A 16493-nucleotide genomic window follows, 5' to 3' on the forward strand; every position below is an offset into this window, starting at 1 on the left:
CCACACACATGGTACGGGCAGTCAGAGGGGACACGCGGTGCTCGAAGGGAAAAGCGTTTCACAAAAACACAAGTGACAGTTTTAAAAGGAATACTTTGCACATAACTGAAGCTTCAGTCATCTTTTACTTTGTAGTTTCAAAATGAGATATTTGTGCGCGTCACAAACGCTGCTGTTTTCCGCATAATCAAAAATGTATGACTCGCTGTATTTCGAAGTCTTGCTTTGTGTATGCTGTAAATATCATGTGGACTTCTGCATATTCAAATTTTGTGCATCATCAAGAGGCGGGAAAAATGCATGAGAAAATCTTTACGATCCTAAAACAGGCTAATATAATTTTCCTTTGATTTTGCACTGACATAATGTATGGAATCTTGTTTCCGTCATGGAATAAAATACATTAAAAAAGGTAGGCCTAATGCGACTTTTTATCTTTTTTTTTTTTTGCATGCTTGTATCTCGAAATTCTGATATATTTCCTCAGAATAATGAGTTTACATCTACCCCCCCCCCCCCCCCTACTGAATAACAAAATAATATCTGAAAATACAGACTTTTCTTCTCAGAATTTCAATTTAAAAAACTCAAATTTTTGAAATATAAACTTTATAAACCAAATTGTGAGATCAAATTTTGCAATTATCTTTAATATATCATGATCATGATGAATATTAAAGGGATCCTATAATGCAAGATGTAATATAAGTCTCCCAGAATGTGTGTGTGAAGTTTCAGCTCAAAATCCCCCACAGATCATTTATTATAGCTTGTCAAATTTGCCTCTATTTGGGTGTGAGCAAAAACACGCCGTTTTTGTGTGTGTCCCTTTAAATACAAATGAGCTCCACTTTCCAGAAGAGGGCGGAGATTTAACAGCTCAACAACAACAAAGCTGGAGAATCTCACGCAGCCAAAATGAGGAAAGTGTTCAGCCTTACATTGTTCAAACCGGAGTCGACACTGATGGAGAGACTCAGGAAGAAGTTACAACTTTTAGACGTTTCTGAATGGTTAGTGGATAAATTGATGTAGTTGCTGTGGAGTTGATTCAACTCATCCACTAGCATGTGCCGTCATGTTCATCTTTTGTGTTGAATTGACCCTCGTTTGTGAAGCAGTCCGGCGTAAAATGACGGCATGACAACAACACTCGACTACAACAACTCTTCCTCTTCTCTAAAGCAGCCCAACATGGCCCCGCCCCCTTTGTTGTGTGTTCTCGGGGGCGGGGTTTATGCAAATTTTAGGGTTTGTGATGTCACTAACCCGGGAAGAAGCTCGTTGTAGTCCGTACCAGCCGTTTGTTGTAGTGATTTATATCTTCCTTTCCATTGAACTTTGAGCGTCGTAACTTTGCAGATGTTGTTTATGATCAAACAGCAACATTACACACTAACTAAAGTTAAAACAGTCAAATCATAACCAACCACCCCTTTAACTTATCCAGGATTAACTAATTGGCTGAAAATTATGAATCCTACAATTGTGAAGGCTTGGATTATGAACTGGACAGTTCAGGCAGATTCATCAGATAAGCCCTTGTCATAGTAGAAGCTGCTTTTTGGTGTCTTGAATTGATTTATTTGTTCTTTGTATCCAGCGCTTCCTTCAGCCACACTGAGGCCTTTATTTCCAAACATAAATCGTTCTTCCGTCTTGACGAAACATGACACAGAGAAGGGCAAAGGAAACTGACCTCACAATCTAATGATTAACCTGCTATTAAAAATTCTTTGTTAACCAACAATAAATGTAGAAGTTCAAAGAATCAAACAACCAGAACAAAGACAAAGACAGAAACTCTTCTGCACATTCATTAGTGTGCTGTGAAAGCCTTTGTTTGTTCAGACCTTGAACCTACTGACGGATTATTTCACTTTCACAAACGCTGTGGGAAGAAACTCAGAGGTATAAGTGAGCGCACATATTCTGATAACACGGGTATTGTGTTGTAGAATGGCAGCGGCGCTGCTCTGTTATTGGCTGTGTTCAGCTTCTCTCTCACACCCTTGTTTGTGTGGTGTAACATTAGACTGCCGCTTGGGTTTCAGGCCGCGGAGGGCGAGCAGAACCACAGCAAACAGGTGTAAAGGAAGGACCGGTTCTCTGACCCGTTCATCCAGGTGAGCCTGACGGTTCCTGCCCTGATGTTTACCTGAGAAGGTTTGTCCTGGAGTTTGAGGTGAGCCAGTGGAGCGCCGGGGGCTGTGTAACGGGGTCAGGGCTTCAGTTACACTCCATTCTCTCTTATGAATGCACTGCTTGCTCTTTAACAATACAGGAAAACCTTTTCTCAGTAATTACAAAGCTCCGGTTCCATGATGAGGTTTTGTCAGAGCTGTGGAGAGCAAATATTTAAAGAATAGCTTGATCGTCATGTGACTCTTCATGCCAAACACGCTAACCACATACTGTATGGCTTTTATTTGAATGCCTTTACAGCTCTTCGTGTTTTCAGTTCTGTGAACATAACTACGATGCTTTTCTGAAACATGATGGTTTACTCTTCTAGTCTCTTATGTGATATGTGATGATTAAGATGCACTTTAAAGGAGCAGTTCACACAAAAAAGAAAATGAAGTCATTAGAAATCTGTGTACTTCTGAATTTCTCATTTTGTGTTCAAAGAAAACTACGGAGGCCCGCTCATGACATGCTGGGAAAAAAAGTAAATCGTGCGCACTATTTACTACGTTCCCTCGATTTGCTAAAACATGCGCGTGATTTACTATTTCATTTCCTCGAATTTGCTAAATCGCGCGCAGGATCTACTATTTCATTTCCTCGAATTGCTAAATCGTGTGCGTGATTTACTATTTCATTTCCTCGAATTGCTAAATCGCGCGCAGGATCTACTATTTCATTTCCTCGAATTGCTAAATCGTGTGCGTGATTTACTATTTCATTTCCCGATTTGCTAAATCGTGCGTGTGATTTACTATTTCATTTCCTCGAATTGCTAAATCGTGCGCGTGATTTACTATTTCATTTCCTCGGATTTCTAAATCTTGCACGTGATCTACTATTTCATTTCCTCGAATTGCTAAATCGTGTGCGTGATTTACTATTTCATTTCCCGATTTGCTAAATCGTGCACGTGATTTACTATTTCATTTCCTCGAATTGCTAAATTGTGCGCGTGATTTACTATTTCGTTTCCTCAATTTGCTAAATCGTGCACGTGATTTACTATTTCATTTCCTCGAATTGCTAAATCGCGCGCGTGATTTACTATTTCGTTTCCTCAATTTGCTAAATCGTGCACGTGATTTACTATTTCATTTCCTCGAATTGCTAAATCGCGCGCGTGATTTACTATTTCGTTTCCTCAATTTGCTAAATCGTGCACGTGATTTACTATTTCATTTCCTCGAATTGCTAAATCGTGCGCGTGATTTACTATTTCGTTTCCTCAATTTGCTAAATCGTGCACGTGATTTACTATTTCATTTCCTCGAATTGCTAAATCGCGCGCGTGATTTACTATTTCGTTTCCTCAGTTTGCTAAATCGTGCACGTGATTTACTATTTCATTTCCTCGAATTGCTAAATCTTGCACGTGATTTACTATTTCATTTCCTTGAATTGCTAAATCGTGCGGGTGATTTACTATTTCATTTCCTCGAATTGCTAAATCTTGTGCGTGATATACTATTTAATTTCCTCGAATTGCTAAATCGTGCTCGTGATTTACTATTAATTTCCTCGAATTGCTAAATCGTGCGCGTGATTTACTATTTCATTTCCTCGAATTCTAAATCGTGCGCGTGATTTACTATTTCATTTCATCAAATTGCTAAATTGTGCGCACTATTTACTACGTTCCCTCGATTTGCTAAATTGTGCGCAGGATTTACTATTTTGTTTCCCGATTAGCTAAATCGTGAATGTGATTTACTATTTAATTTCCTGATTTGCTAAATCGTGCGCGTGATTTACTATTTCATTTCCTCGAATTGCTAAATCGTGTGCGTGATTTACTATTTCATTTCCCGATTTGCTAAATCGTGCATGTGATTTACTATTTAATTTCCTCGAATTGCTAAATCATGCGCGTGATTTACTATTTCAATACATTCAATACATCATGCGCGTGACTTACTATTTCGTTTCCTCAATTTGCTAAATCGTGCACGTGATTTACTATTTCATTTCCTCGAATTGCTAAATTGTGCGCGTGATTTACTATTTCGTTTCCTCAATTTGCTAAATCGTGCACGTGATTTACTATTTCATTTCCTCGAATTGCTAAATCGCGCGCGTGATTTACTATTTCGTTTCCTCAATTTGCTAAATCGTGCACGTGATTTACTATTTCATTTCCTCGAATTGCTAAATCTTGCACGTGATTTACTATTTCATTTCCTTGAATTGATAAATCTTGCGGGTGATTTACTATTTCATTTCCTCGAATTGCTAAATCTTGTGCGTGATATACTATTTAATTTCCTCGAATTGCTAAATCGTGCTTGTGATTTACTATTAATTTCCTCGAATTGCTAAATCGTGCACGTGATTTACTATTTCATTTCTTCGAATTCTAAATCGTGCGCGTGATTTACTATTTCATTTCATCAAATTGCTAAATTGTGCGCACTATTTACTACGTTCCCTCGATTTGCTAAATTGTGCGCAGGATTTACTATTTTGTTTCCCGATTAGCTAAATCGTGAATGTGATTTACTATTTAATTTCCTGATTTGCTAAATCGTGCGTGTGATTTACTATTTCATTTCCTCGAATTGCTAAATCGTGTGCGTGATTTACTATTTCATTTCCCGATTTGCTAAATCGTGCATGTGATTTACTATTTAATTTCCTCGAATTGCTAAATCGTGCGCGTGATTTACTATTTCAATACATTCAATACATCATGCGCGTGACTTACTATTTCGTTTCCTCAATTTGCTAAATCGTGCACGTGATTTACTATTTCATTTCCTTGAATTGCTAAATTGTGCGCGTGATTTACTATTTCGTTTCCTCAATTTGCTAAATCGTGCACGTGATTTACTATTTCATTTCCTCGAATTGCTAAATCGCGCGCGTGATTTACTATTTTGTTTCCTCAATTTGTTAAATCGTGCACGTGATTTACTATTTCATTTCCTCGAATTGCTAAATCGCGCGCGTGATTTACTATTTCGTTTCCTCAATTTGCTAAATCGTGCATGTGATTTACTATTTCATTTCCTCGAATTGCTAAATCTTGCACGTGATTTACTATTTCATTTCCTTGAATCGCTAAATCGTGCGGGTGATTTACTATTTCATTTCCTCGAATTGCTAAATCTTGTGCGTGATATACTATTTAATTTCCTCGAATTGCTAAATCGTGCTCGTGATTTACTATTAATTTCCTCGAATTGCTAAATCGTGCGCGTGATTTACTATTTCATTTCCTCGAATTCTAAATCGTGCGCGTGATTTACTATTTCATTTCATCAAATTGCTAAATTGTGCGCACTATTTACTACGTTCCCTCGATTTGCTAAATTGTGCGCAGGATTTACTATTTTGTTTCCCGATTAGCTAAATCGTGAATGTGATTTACTATTTAATTTCCCGATTTGCTAAATCGTGCGTGTGATTTACTATTTCATTTCCTGATTTGCTAAATCGCGCGCGTGATTTACTATTTTATTTCCCGATTTGTTAAATCGTGCGCGTGATTTTCTATTTTGTTTCCCAAATTGCTAAATCGTGCGCATGATTTAATATTTTGTTTTCTTTCGTTTCCTCGATTTGTTAAATCGTGCGTGTGATTTACTATTTCGTTTCCTCGATTTTCTAAATCTTGCGTGTGATTTACTATTTCATTTCCCGATTTGCTAAATCGTGTGCATGATTTACTATTTCGTTTTCTTTCGTTTCCTCGATTTGCTACATCGTGCACATAATTTGTTATTTCGTTTCTTCGATTTGCTAAATTTCCATTTTTTGAGATGCCTGTCATAGTCACACACAGACACCTTCACTTCACTGCATTTATAATCACTAAACAATATTAATAAAAAAATAGTGTTATTATACTATAAGAGCTAACTATATATAACAATAATATTTATGAATGTATTATTAATACATTTAAATCTTACCACATAATGTATGCCATAATATTAATGTTAATATTATTAAAAAATTATACTTTTTAAAACATTTTATACTTTATAATATATTTGTACTAATTGTTCTGCCCGTGCAATGGTTTAATAGCCTAAGCGTGTGTGTGTGTGTGTGTGTTTGTACAGTATGTGACTAAGGCCAAACTTAGCATCAAGAGGCTTTAAAAGCAAAAGAGTCACTGTATCCTCTCTCCATCACAAATCCCCTTTCACGTTAACCCTGTCCACAGGCATTGGTCAGCGGTCAGATCAGCAATACGCTATTTTTACTTCAGGTATTAGCCCAGTTCACTGCCAACCTTTCCTTGTTGTGCCGTAAGTAACTCTGGAGTCGGTTCCACATTCAGTCTCTTGTGCTGGATCTGTGTTTCATCGGATGTCTGCGGTCCAGGTGGTGGACTGTGATAATGCTTTTGCTGTAATCCTCTGAAATCTGTACAGTCATGCTCTGGGATTTCAGCAGAAACGTCAGCACTCACTGGCGGAAGGAGAAGTTTTAATAGCAGAAGAAGATCTACCAGGGGAAGATATATCAGGCTGATGAATTTCCTGCAGGTGAGCGGAGTCGTCTGAGCTGGACTGAGAACAGCATCACACAGGTACGCATGACCTCTTCATCTGTTAGCTCTGTCAAGGTTGCAAATGTACAGAAATGAGTGAGTCTGCCCTAAACTCTCTTTCCTCTCTCTCTCTCTCTGTCCTGCCATCCATCACAACAAATGCGGATGGATTATGACCATATTCTCTTCTGGGCATCTGTCCGTCCTCTGGTGAGTTTTGTTCAAGAGTTTAGACATGATGAATTCATCATAAAACCTCCTGATCTACATGCTCGACATGAGTCTGTAGACAAATTAATTGTTATTTCACATTCTAATGCATCATGAAGTGCATCAATTCTGTGGATCTGTACATCATTACTGTAACTATCAGAATGTAAGGTGGTTTTCTGCTCATGGAATGTTGAAGCGTCTGAACTGGTTAAAGTTTTGTGTAAAGTATCAGTATTGTGGCATTTCTGAGTGAAATGGAATATTGAATTGAAGGCGGGGCTTCATTTTTGGATTAACGTGCACAGATTAATTGTTCACCACAGGACAAGTGATGTGGGTCAGTTTTGATTTAGAGTGCATTTTAAAGGGTTAGTTCACCCAAAAATGAAAATTCTGTCATTAATTACTCTCCCTCATGTCGTTCCACACCCGTAAGACCTTCATTCATCTTCAGAACACAAATTAAGATATTTTTGATGAAATCCGAGAGGTTTATGACTCGTCCATAGACAGCAATATAATCAACACTTTCAAGGTCCAGAAAGGTACTAAAGACATCCTTAAAACAGTCATGTGACTGCAGTGGTTCAACCTTAATGTTATGAAGAGACGAGAATACTTTTTGTGTGCAAAAAAAAAAAAAAAAAAACCCCTTCTCTTCCGTGTCATTATCTTACGCAGGTGACGCATCCTTCCATGTTTACGTCCGAACACTGGCTCAGTATTGGCCAAAGCTGGTCACGTGATCAGCACAACACGTGTGATGCTGATGCAGGAACCGGCCAATAATGAGTCGGCATTCTGACGATGAACCTGGAAGCGCTGGACGTAAACAACGTATGAGAATGACACCGAAGAGAAGAGATTGTTGAATAAAGTCATTATTTTTGTTTTGTTTTTGTGCACAAAAAGTATTCTCGTCTCTTCATAACATTAAGGTTGATCCACTGCAGTCACATGACTGTTTTAATGATGTCTTTAGTTCCTTTCTGGACCTTGAAAGTGTTGATTATAGACATTGAGTCATATACCTCTCAGATTTCATCAAAAATATCTCAAACGAAGTTCTTACGAGTGTGGAACGACACGAGGGTGAATAATTAATGACAGAAATTTTTATTTTTGTCTGAACTTACCATTTAAATCATTCTGCAGGATTTTTCCCACCAGAATCATTGTAGAAAATGCAAAAATAGTCTGCAGATTCATCTAACAGCCTTACCAAAATACCAAAATACTGCAGTTATTACCAGAAGCTCAATCTCATGGGTCCAATGAGAACATTTTTATGAGTGGGCCCTGTTTTCATGATTATTAGTTATAGTTATTACAATATATATGCAGTAACACGGTATTTACACCATTGTTATTAAAAAATGAAATGAAGAAAGGTTTTCACTGAGTTTAAAGTGGAGAACATGTTTAATTTATGCAGTCATAACCGCATGGTGAATATAAACTTGTATAATAACAGTGCAAATTCCAAGGAAGTTTCTTCAGTGCTCAGTTGACTAACATGTTGCTATGGAGATGGTTAGACTGGTTCTTTTACTAGTCCTGTGACTTTAAATATATCCACTAGTGAGCGCTATTTCACTGAAAGTCGACAGCCTTCGCTGCGGTTCCTTCGGTAATCAACATCCTTATTATAAACTACTCTCAGAGCCCACCAATAGAATTCGAGCATTTCAGACAGACAACGAGTCCCACCAATTACATCCCGAGTTCGATTTTTGCCAGCCAATCAAAACGCAGAGGCGGGGTTTGTGCGCGCCCGTCGAGGGGAGGGTTCGCGTGTTTCACTACGTTGGCTTTTCTCCCAGAAAGATTTCGGTGTGGGAATTTCAATTTTACATTTCTGAGGCGGTCGGAAGCAATTTTTACCGGAGACCTCATCCTGAAAGTTTCGCTGAGCGCGTCTAGACTGAATAAGGTAGGCGATTGTGGTTGTTTTTGATCATATCAGGAGTGTGTGTGTGTGTGTGTGTGTGTATATTTCCCTCAGATGATCCCGCATGGATCCGCAGGAGCGCGTCATTATGAGCCGTTAGTCTGATTTAAAGAGAGAAAACTGTTCGGTTAAATATCAATTATGTGTCTGTGTGTGTCTGAATATGATCAATGTGAATCTGTGTGTTGAATGAATCGTGTAAAGATGATTTACAGCCTTTCGTGTGTTAATCGCGCTGCTGAGGTGATTGTATATGTCGTTGGTGTGTGTCTGTGAGGTAAATGTGTGCGATTCATACCGAACATATGGACTCTCTCGTGTCAAATCCCCTATGGCGTCTTTATGTAACGCTATAATCTCCAGTCGTGATGTTTACATCGATCACCGCCTGCTTTAAGAGCACTTTACACGGCTGAGCTCGTGTACCGCTCATCTGGATGATAGACGGCGTAACATCAGCGCGTTTTCAAGCAGCTGGAGGCCGTGATAATCATGTTAGATTGTTTTGTTCGTTAAAATTCAGCGGCACGTGCCCTTAATGCAGCGAGCTGCCCGCGTGGCTGGCGCGCGATCACAGCTCTGTGTGTGTGTTTAGTGTGTGTGTGTAGTGCTTTTACGTGCAAATTAATATGTGTATGACGCGACGCCATCTTCGTGTGACGCGCACCTTCTGTCCAGATGTGCTTTACGTTACACGCCCACACTGCGCGCGACAACCTTCGACCTCAAACTCCAGTTTTATTTTATTTATTTTTTTTATCTCAACACTAAAATATTCTAGTTGATGGCAAAAAAAAAAAAAAAACGGACCAAAATGACCGAGGTGATTATTTAATATCAAACTATTCTGACAGGCTGTTTAACGCGGTGTGTTTTGGTTTTGCATCAGTAAAAAGGATAAAATTTGCAGACACTACATGGAAAACTTGGCAATTTTTGGAGGGAAATAATTTATTAGTTGGTTGATACTTTTCCAGAGCGCAAAACGGAAGTTGCGCTCGTCTTTTATTCTCTATTGTCATATATCCGAGTTAAACGCTTTGCAAACAAGAACAAATGTAGTGCGGGGCTTGATTTTTGCCTGTGAGGAATTGATTGGATGGTTGTGCTTTGCTATTGGTGGATCTCATGTGAGGGACAGGTTGCCCCGCCCTTGCGCCAGTAAACACCTCATCAGAGAAGAGATGCTGCAAAAGTAATTTTGATTCAAGATTATGAGGCTCCATCTTTTTACCATCTTTGGCTACACTGGTGTTTCCATAGCGTTTCAGAAATTATCTTCGTCTTCAAAACATGACTGAAAATTTAAATTTAATAAATGCTTCTCGAGTCTAAAAAGAAGTTTGACGCATGTTGCTTTTCAAACTCGCAGTGCTTTCAGATGGATTAGCATTTGGAGCCATAATTCATTGACAAGCCGCGCATAAAAAAATAATCGCTGCTTTGCGATTTCATAATCGCACTAAGAATCGTGTTTAAGCGATAATCGCATTCAAGTTCAATGTTATTTTTCGCATCGTGCGATATATCATGCAGGCCTAGTGTAAACGACATGCGTAACTGTAGCAAAACGTAGGCGTTTTTAAACGAAAACACACTAGTGTAAACGAGGACTGAGGCACATAAACAATAATGATGCGTGCTGATAAACACTGCAATATTACATTAAAATTTTCAGGTGTTTATTTTGAATTTTATTTTAAAAGTTTAAAGTTTTGATTTAATTAAATCACTAGCTTTTCATCAACTTCCAAACCCTGTGCATCTACACAAACTCAATCTAGCGCACCAACACATGCACAAAAATCATAATGCAATGCAAGTATGCGTTTCTGCACGGGACGCTGAATTTTAATCCAGCGCGATGTCAAACAGACACTGCATAGTATACAAAGTAATACAACAGAACAGACATTCTTTTCATGCTGTACACCCAGAAACTTTCTTCTCAAAGTGTGTTTGATAGATCTGTGCAGCCTGAGCAGTTTTCCTGTGTGAACCACACGGTTTCTTGTTGTGTTGCCTATTTCTAGCCCTGTCTCTAATGCATGCATCCTGTAATGAAGTAGGCATATCAACATGTTGAAGGTTTCACTAGCAAATATTTGCGTTTGTAAGTGTCAGTGTGGACGTGCAGATCATGTGACGCGTGTACGAGCTAATGTTTGACAAGAAACAGCCGCTGAGAAAAGTCTGGTTTCATTCCCATTCGTGGTTTGGGTCTTCAGCGTTTGTTTTGACATTATCAAACGACACGTCATGTGAAACGTGTCGCCCGCCCCGCTGCGGCCGCTTACAGCCGTTGCGAGCGCTGCAGGGATTAGGCTGTGGTGGAGTGTCAGGTTTGGGTGGATCACGGGCCTCTAGCTGAGCTCTATTGGGTGAGATTTGAAGGGTTTACTTCCAATTGGATGGTTTTCCGCTGGTCCTGCTGCTCCGTCACCAGGTTTACCAGTGTAGCTTTATCCCTGACCATCTGTCAGATCCGTGGAGCGTCTCTGAGTGCACCACACACACACACACACACACACACACACACACACACACACACACACACACACACACACACACACACACACACACACACACACACACACACACACACACACACACAAAGGAAAAGCATCATGTGTTGTGTACGTAGTGTTTTCGGGTATTTTAGTGTGTTGTGAGATTGCATGTGTCATGTTTTAAGTGTGAACGCACTCCGTCTGTTTGTTTGCGCGCTCATTATCAGTGTTTTTGTGAGCGTCTGGAATAAAGGGAATTGTCTTGTTTGACCCATGTGGGGTTATTCATTTCAATCATATTTCTGAGGCTGTAACTCAGGGGTGTGAAAATGTAATAAATTTAAATAAAGTGTTTGACCTTATCACTCAAAGTGTAATTGTGAGGTAGATGAAGCAGCCATAGGCATGATTAACACACAACATGGAGGATGAAAGGACAGTTTCATTGTAAGGAAAACAGATGCACAATAGAACAACAATCTGAGATTATCAGACTGTTACAGAACGAGAACAAGGTGACTAAGTAGATTAGTCCCTATATCTGTGAAAAGTGTAATAATAACCAAACAAAATCTAGAAAATCATAGAAAGGATAGTCTGCTTGTTGTTATATGAAGCTTTACTTGTAAATATAAATTTCTGTAGCTTTGATTTTAAATTGTAGTTTCATATCACTCAAGGACAGGGATTTATTGTATGGGCGGCACAAGAATCATTGGCTGGTAGAAAGAAAAAGAAATCTGCATTTTATTTCATATGAAAATAAGATAAGGGTATCTTCGAGAGCAGGGTTGCTGATGTTTTAGTTATGTGCAGGTGTCTTATGTAGCATAATTTCACAAATCTAAAGCTGGACAGTCGGAGAGAGAGAGTACAGCAAACCAGTCAGTTCACGAGAATATAAGCAAAAGTTATGAAAGCAAGCAAATAAGTCATGACGGCACAGACAGGAGGTTGTTCCAATTTTCCGTCATCTTACCTGAGCACTCAAATGCACACATATTTTTATAATAATAGGAGTAAAGGACGTGATCAGCATGATTGATATTCAAAATGGTAAGCAAGCGCTGCTTTGTTGTCAGATGGCATTCTGGATTTTTGCGTTTGCGTACTGTGGCTCTGAATTGTCAAAACGTCTCTCAAAATGCGTGCCACGGATGCGAAAAACGCAGAAAATCGAACCTGATCCGAATATTTTTTTGACGGACAAAAGTTTCGGAGGCAGTGTGCAAACGCGATTGACATAACGTGAGGTCGAATTTATTTTTTAACGTGCGAAAGTTTCGCATGCAAATTTCGGACTCATTGTGCAATGACCAAAAAAGTCCACTTACATCATTCTGCATGCTTAAGATGGTTTTTTTTTCTCTCTCTACAGGTTATTTTAAGGGTTTTTTCCCATTGTTTTAATTTTAGTTTTACAATGACGTTATAATACCATGCATGTTTTTACTTTTTTATTTTTTATTTTTTTAATTTAAAGCAGCAGCCAAATGAATAGTTGACATTTGAGGCTTAATGTTATAGAAAAGCAATACGAGTTTTCAGGAAGAGTGTTTTCAGCTCGTTTATTTTCATATAAAAATATAGCATACAGTTCAAACAATGGTGTAAAGCTATTCAAAACATTATTCAGTGTAAATTGTGATAATCGTAATTAGGGCTGGGCGATATATCACATGCGATTGTCACACGCATTTCGTCAGTAAAGCCAGTTCCCTGGTTTCCGCTAAATCGCCATCACCTGCTTTCAAATGGAGCGGCATTTAACAGACAGAGCCGTAGATCACTGATAAGCTACGCAGTAAAAATCACGAGTATCAAATATGATTCATCTCTCATTCTTCATTGTATTGCATTACATGTTTGAACTACAGAGATCATAAAACTAAGCATTTAAATATCATCTTACTGAGACACATTATTGGCAGATATTGAGTGACGACTGATATATCTTTCTAAACAATCGCTGATAAATTTTAATGTACGCATATGTCCATTTATAATGCGGTTTCTTCTTCCTAATTCAGATTTGATGAGCATTTTTGCTGCTGTACCTTTTAAGACTTGAATGCAGATGCCCTTATGATCAGCTGACCTCTTCACCTATTAAGAAAATAACCACTCACCCGCCAACCTGCTCAATACGGAGTACATATGACACGAGAGGCAGTGCATCTGTCATGTTCACACTCGCTTCTGTCTGTTTAGTTTGGGATTTGAGAGGAAGAGCAGGATAAAGCTGTTCATATAGAGGAGAAGATCACATGTGGAACATGGATTGAGACGAGAGATGTCCTGTTTGCTCTGCTGTGAATGACTCTCGTCCTGACGCGTGTCACGGGAGGGTGAGGCGACTTCACTGCCGCACAGGTGCATGCGTGTCACCATAGCAACCGTCACCAGGTGTAAACATGAGCCACAAAACACTTCAATGATGGAAAACTCACAACTGAGTAGTGAAGGGCAATCAGAGTTTACAGTATTACTTTTTGATATTAATGTTTGCACAGAAACTGCATGATGGTTGTGTGCTGTTAAGGAAAAATGATCAGCATTTAAACCGATGTAGTAGATGGCACTTATGGAAAAGCAGAAATACAGCTCTCCGTACAAAAATCTGTCGCATTTGGGTCTGAACAGACGCTTTAATAGCTGTTCATGTTTGTGCGAACAGAAAACATGCATCACAAACTGACTCAGCCAGTGATCGTCCAGTATATCAGCCCATATTTGTCATTAATTATTGAGCATCAGCTGATATTAGGGCTGGGTAAAAATACAGATTTCTTGATCGATTTTCATTTTTACAAACTGAATATAGATTCTTAAATCCCAGGAATCGATTAGTCTAGTCTGTTTTCAGCTGATGAATGAGCAGAATATGTAGCGCCTCCCATCCAATAAATCACAATAATCTTTGTTACTTTTGATATGAAGCAAAGTCTCAAATTTAAAAAGATGTCGATCTTATTATGAGATTCAAAAAATAAATACCATTTTGGCGCTGTTTAATGTGGCGTGACGGATCGCTATAGCGCCTCAGTTAAAGAGAAGCATGTGATCATCCTCTCCTCCACTTTAATACCAGTTACAGTGAAATAAACATGAACATCTGAAGGTATGTTAAAATATACAGTACAACTTACTGAAATCCGTATCATGTCTCGTGTAATCGCTCAATCAGTGCTTCAACCTCGGAAAGACTCAATAAAACATCTTGTAAACAATGTCACGTGACGTCACATGCCGCTCCATTTGAAAGCAGGTGATGGCGATTTAGCGGTAATCAGGGAACCGGTTTTACTGACGAAATGCGCGTGACAAAAGCATTCGATATATAGCCCAGCCCTGGCTGATATGTTTTTCTTTTTGGCCAATAAGTGACGTAACAATGATATGAGTGCAGAAGATGAGCTTGAATCTCTGAATTCATTAGTTTACTATCCGTTTAAATTATTAAAGATGAAAGCATTGTCATGTATTGTCATGGGCAGAGTTGAATGTGGGGAAACTCTTTCTCTCATCTCTCCCTCGTTCACTCCCTCTCTTCTGCCCATTAAGTCACAGTAAACCGCAGCACAATGGCCTCATTCACAGAGCGAGCGTCCTGACCTGATCTCATGCCTGTAGGTGAGCGCAGCGCTCCTCTCTAATGACCGCGTCACACGCTTCACATGAACGCGTGGACAGGTGCGGCTGTTGACCTGAGAGCGCCTCATCACCACACGCAGGAGCAGAGGAAGAGGAAGACGAGACGTCAGACCTCTAGTGTGAATCTCCTCTGGTGATGATGGCTCGCGGTCAAAGCATCAGTGGGAACGGGACCAATTAGCATTCACTGCTATGAAGAGCCGTTTGTCAGGGCAGCCAGAGAAAAGACACGCAGAAAGCTCTGAGGACTGAGCCATCATCTCCATGACCCTCAACACACACACACACACACGTGCATCTACTGCAACCAACGAGATCTCACTGTGGGCGGGAATAGTGCAACAGAATCGAGCTGAGATCAGAATACACATTTACACAGAAAGGGTAGGTTCAGCTAGTGCTGGGCAGTCAAACGATAATTATCACTATATAATTTTCCTCAATATAATTATAACAACTTCATTAAGTGTTAGATATAATGTTTCTGCACTATGCAAATAATACTGCACGTGTGTTGCAGACTTCTGCTCTGGTGAACTGATAAGTGCTGGCATTTCTGTTGCATATGAAGAACGTCTAGTCCACTAGATAGTGTGCACAAACTCTTTCCAAAGGCCAAAGGAGTATAGGTTACTCTGAAGGCTTGTGCGTTCAACTGTGCACGAGATGGAGCGGGACACGGAAAATTTAAGACAACTTTTATTTTCTTTCACACACAGCAAAGAGAGAAACAACTTTCTAATAAAGTGACCAAAACTGCCTGTCAAGTGATAGATGCCTTTTTTTTAAACTGAAATGAAAGTGTGGATAAACATTCACAGCCACAATGTACAGAACATCACACAAAGATGCAGACGGAAAAGAATAAAAACATTTTAACATTTTAGGTATCAATAAACCTAAAAATATATATAAATAACTGCAGAAAAGCCACACTGCATGCATTTCAGGTCGGCAAATCAAGTTAAATTGGCTCAATTACCTGTGCGATCAAGCTTTAACTCTACAGCGCAACATCGATGCACCAAATTGAATTAGAACAGAATATACCTTTCTAATAAATAAAAATAATTAAAAAAAACAAACAAAACGAAAGTCATAATCAAGTCGCAAGAAGCAGAACAAATGTGTGCAAAATGCCTGAAATGCAGGGGAACGTATTCAAAACACAAGCTACAAATGGTTAAATTAGATAACCCAGAGTGATCGATCAATCATATCAAAAGACGAATCATATCTCATGTTTAACCACTACAGAGACATCCGAGCCAGCGGCAAACGTCAGAAGGACTAGGCTGTTCTCGGCGGGGTACATGAGCGCTGAGCGCCCGGTGATCGCCTGGATCTCACAACTCCAACTAGGGCTGCGATTATTTAATGCGCAACTTGTCAGAGCTGTACGGCTTAGAAATTTCACAATCGCTCTAAGAATCGCGTTTAAGTGATAATTGCGTTCAAGTTCAATGTTATTTTTCGT

At 39.2% G+C, this 16493-nt stretch overlaps 1 protein-coding gene across 11 annotated transcripts in view; it reads left to right on the forward strand.

Annotated features, from left to right (window-relative positions):
- The first annotated feature begins 6765 nt into the window (after positions 1-6765).
- The window catches only part of epb41l2 (erythrocyte membrane protein band 4.1 like 2), an 85216-nt gene continuing 75488 nt past the window's right edge, over positions 6766-16493 (forward strand). For 3 of the 11 annotated variants that reach the window (XM_067384942.1, XM_067384943.1, XM_067384944.1), the window contains exon 1: positions 6770-6898. In XM_067384942.1, coding sequence (XP_067241043.1) covers positions 6861-6898 — 38 coding nt within the window. In that variant the 5' untranslated portion in view covers positions 6770-6860. Of the gene's footprint in view, positions 6899-8690; positions 8835-11050; positions 11234-16493 lie in introns of those variants that run through there. The other 8 variants (XM_067384946.1, XM_067384945.1, XM_067384939.1 and 5 more) reach the window with 7 other exon arrangements.

Source organism: Chanodichthys erythropterus, chromosome 4 (assembly GCF_024489055.1).
Source record: "Chanodichthys erythropterus isolate Z2021 chromosome 4, ASM2448905v1, whole genome shotgun sequence".
Classification (NCBI taxonomy): domain Eukaryota; kingdom Metazoa; phylum Chordata; class Actinopteri; order Cypriniformes; family Xenocyprididae; genus Chanodichthys; species Chanodichthys erythropterus.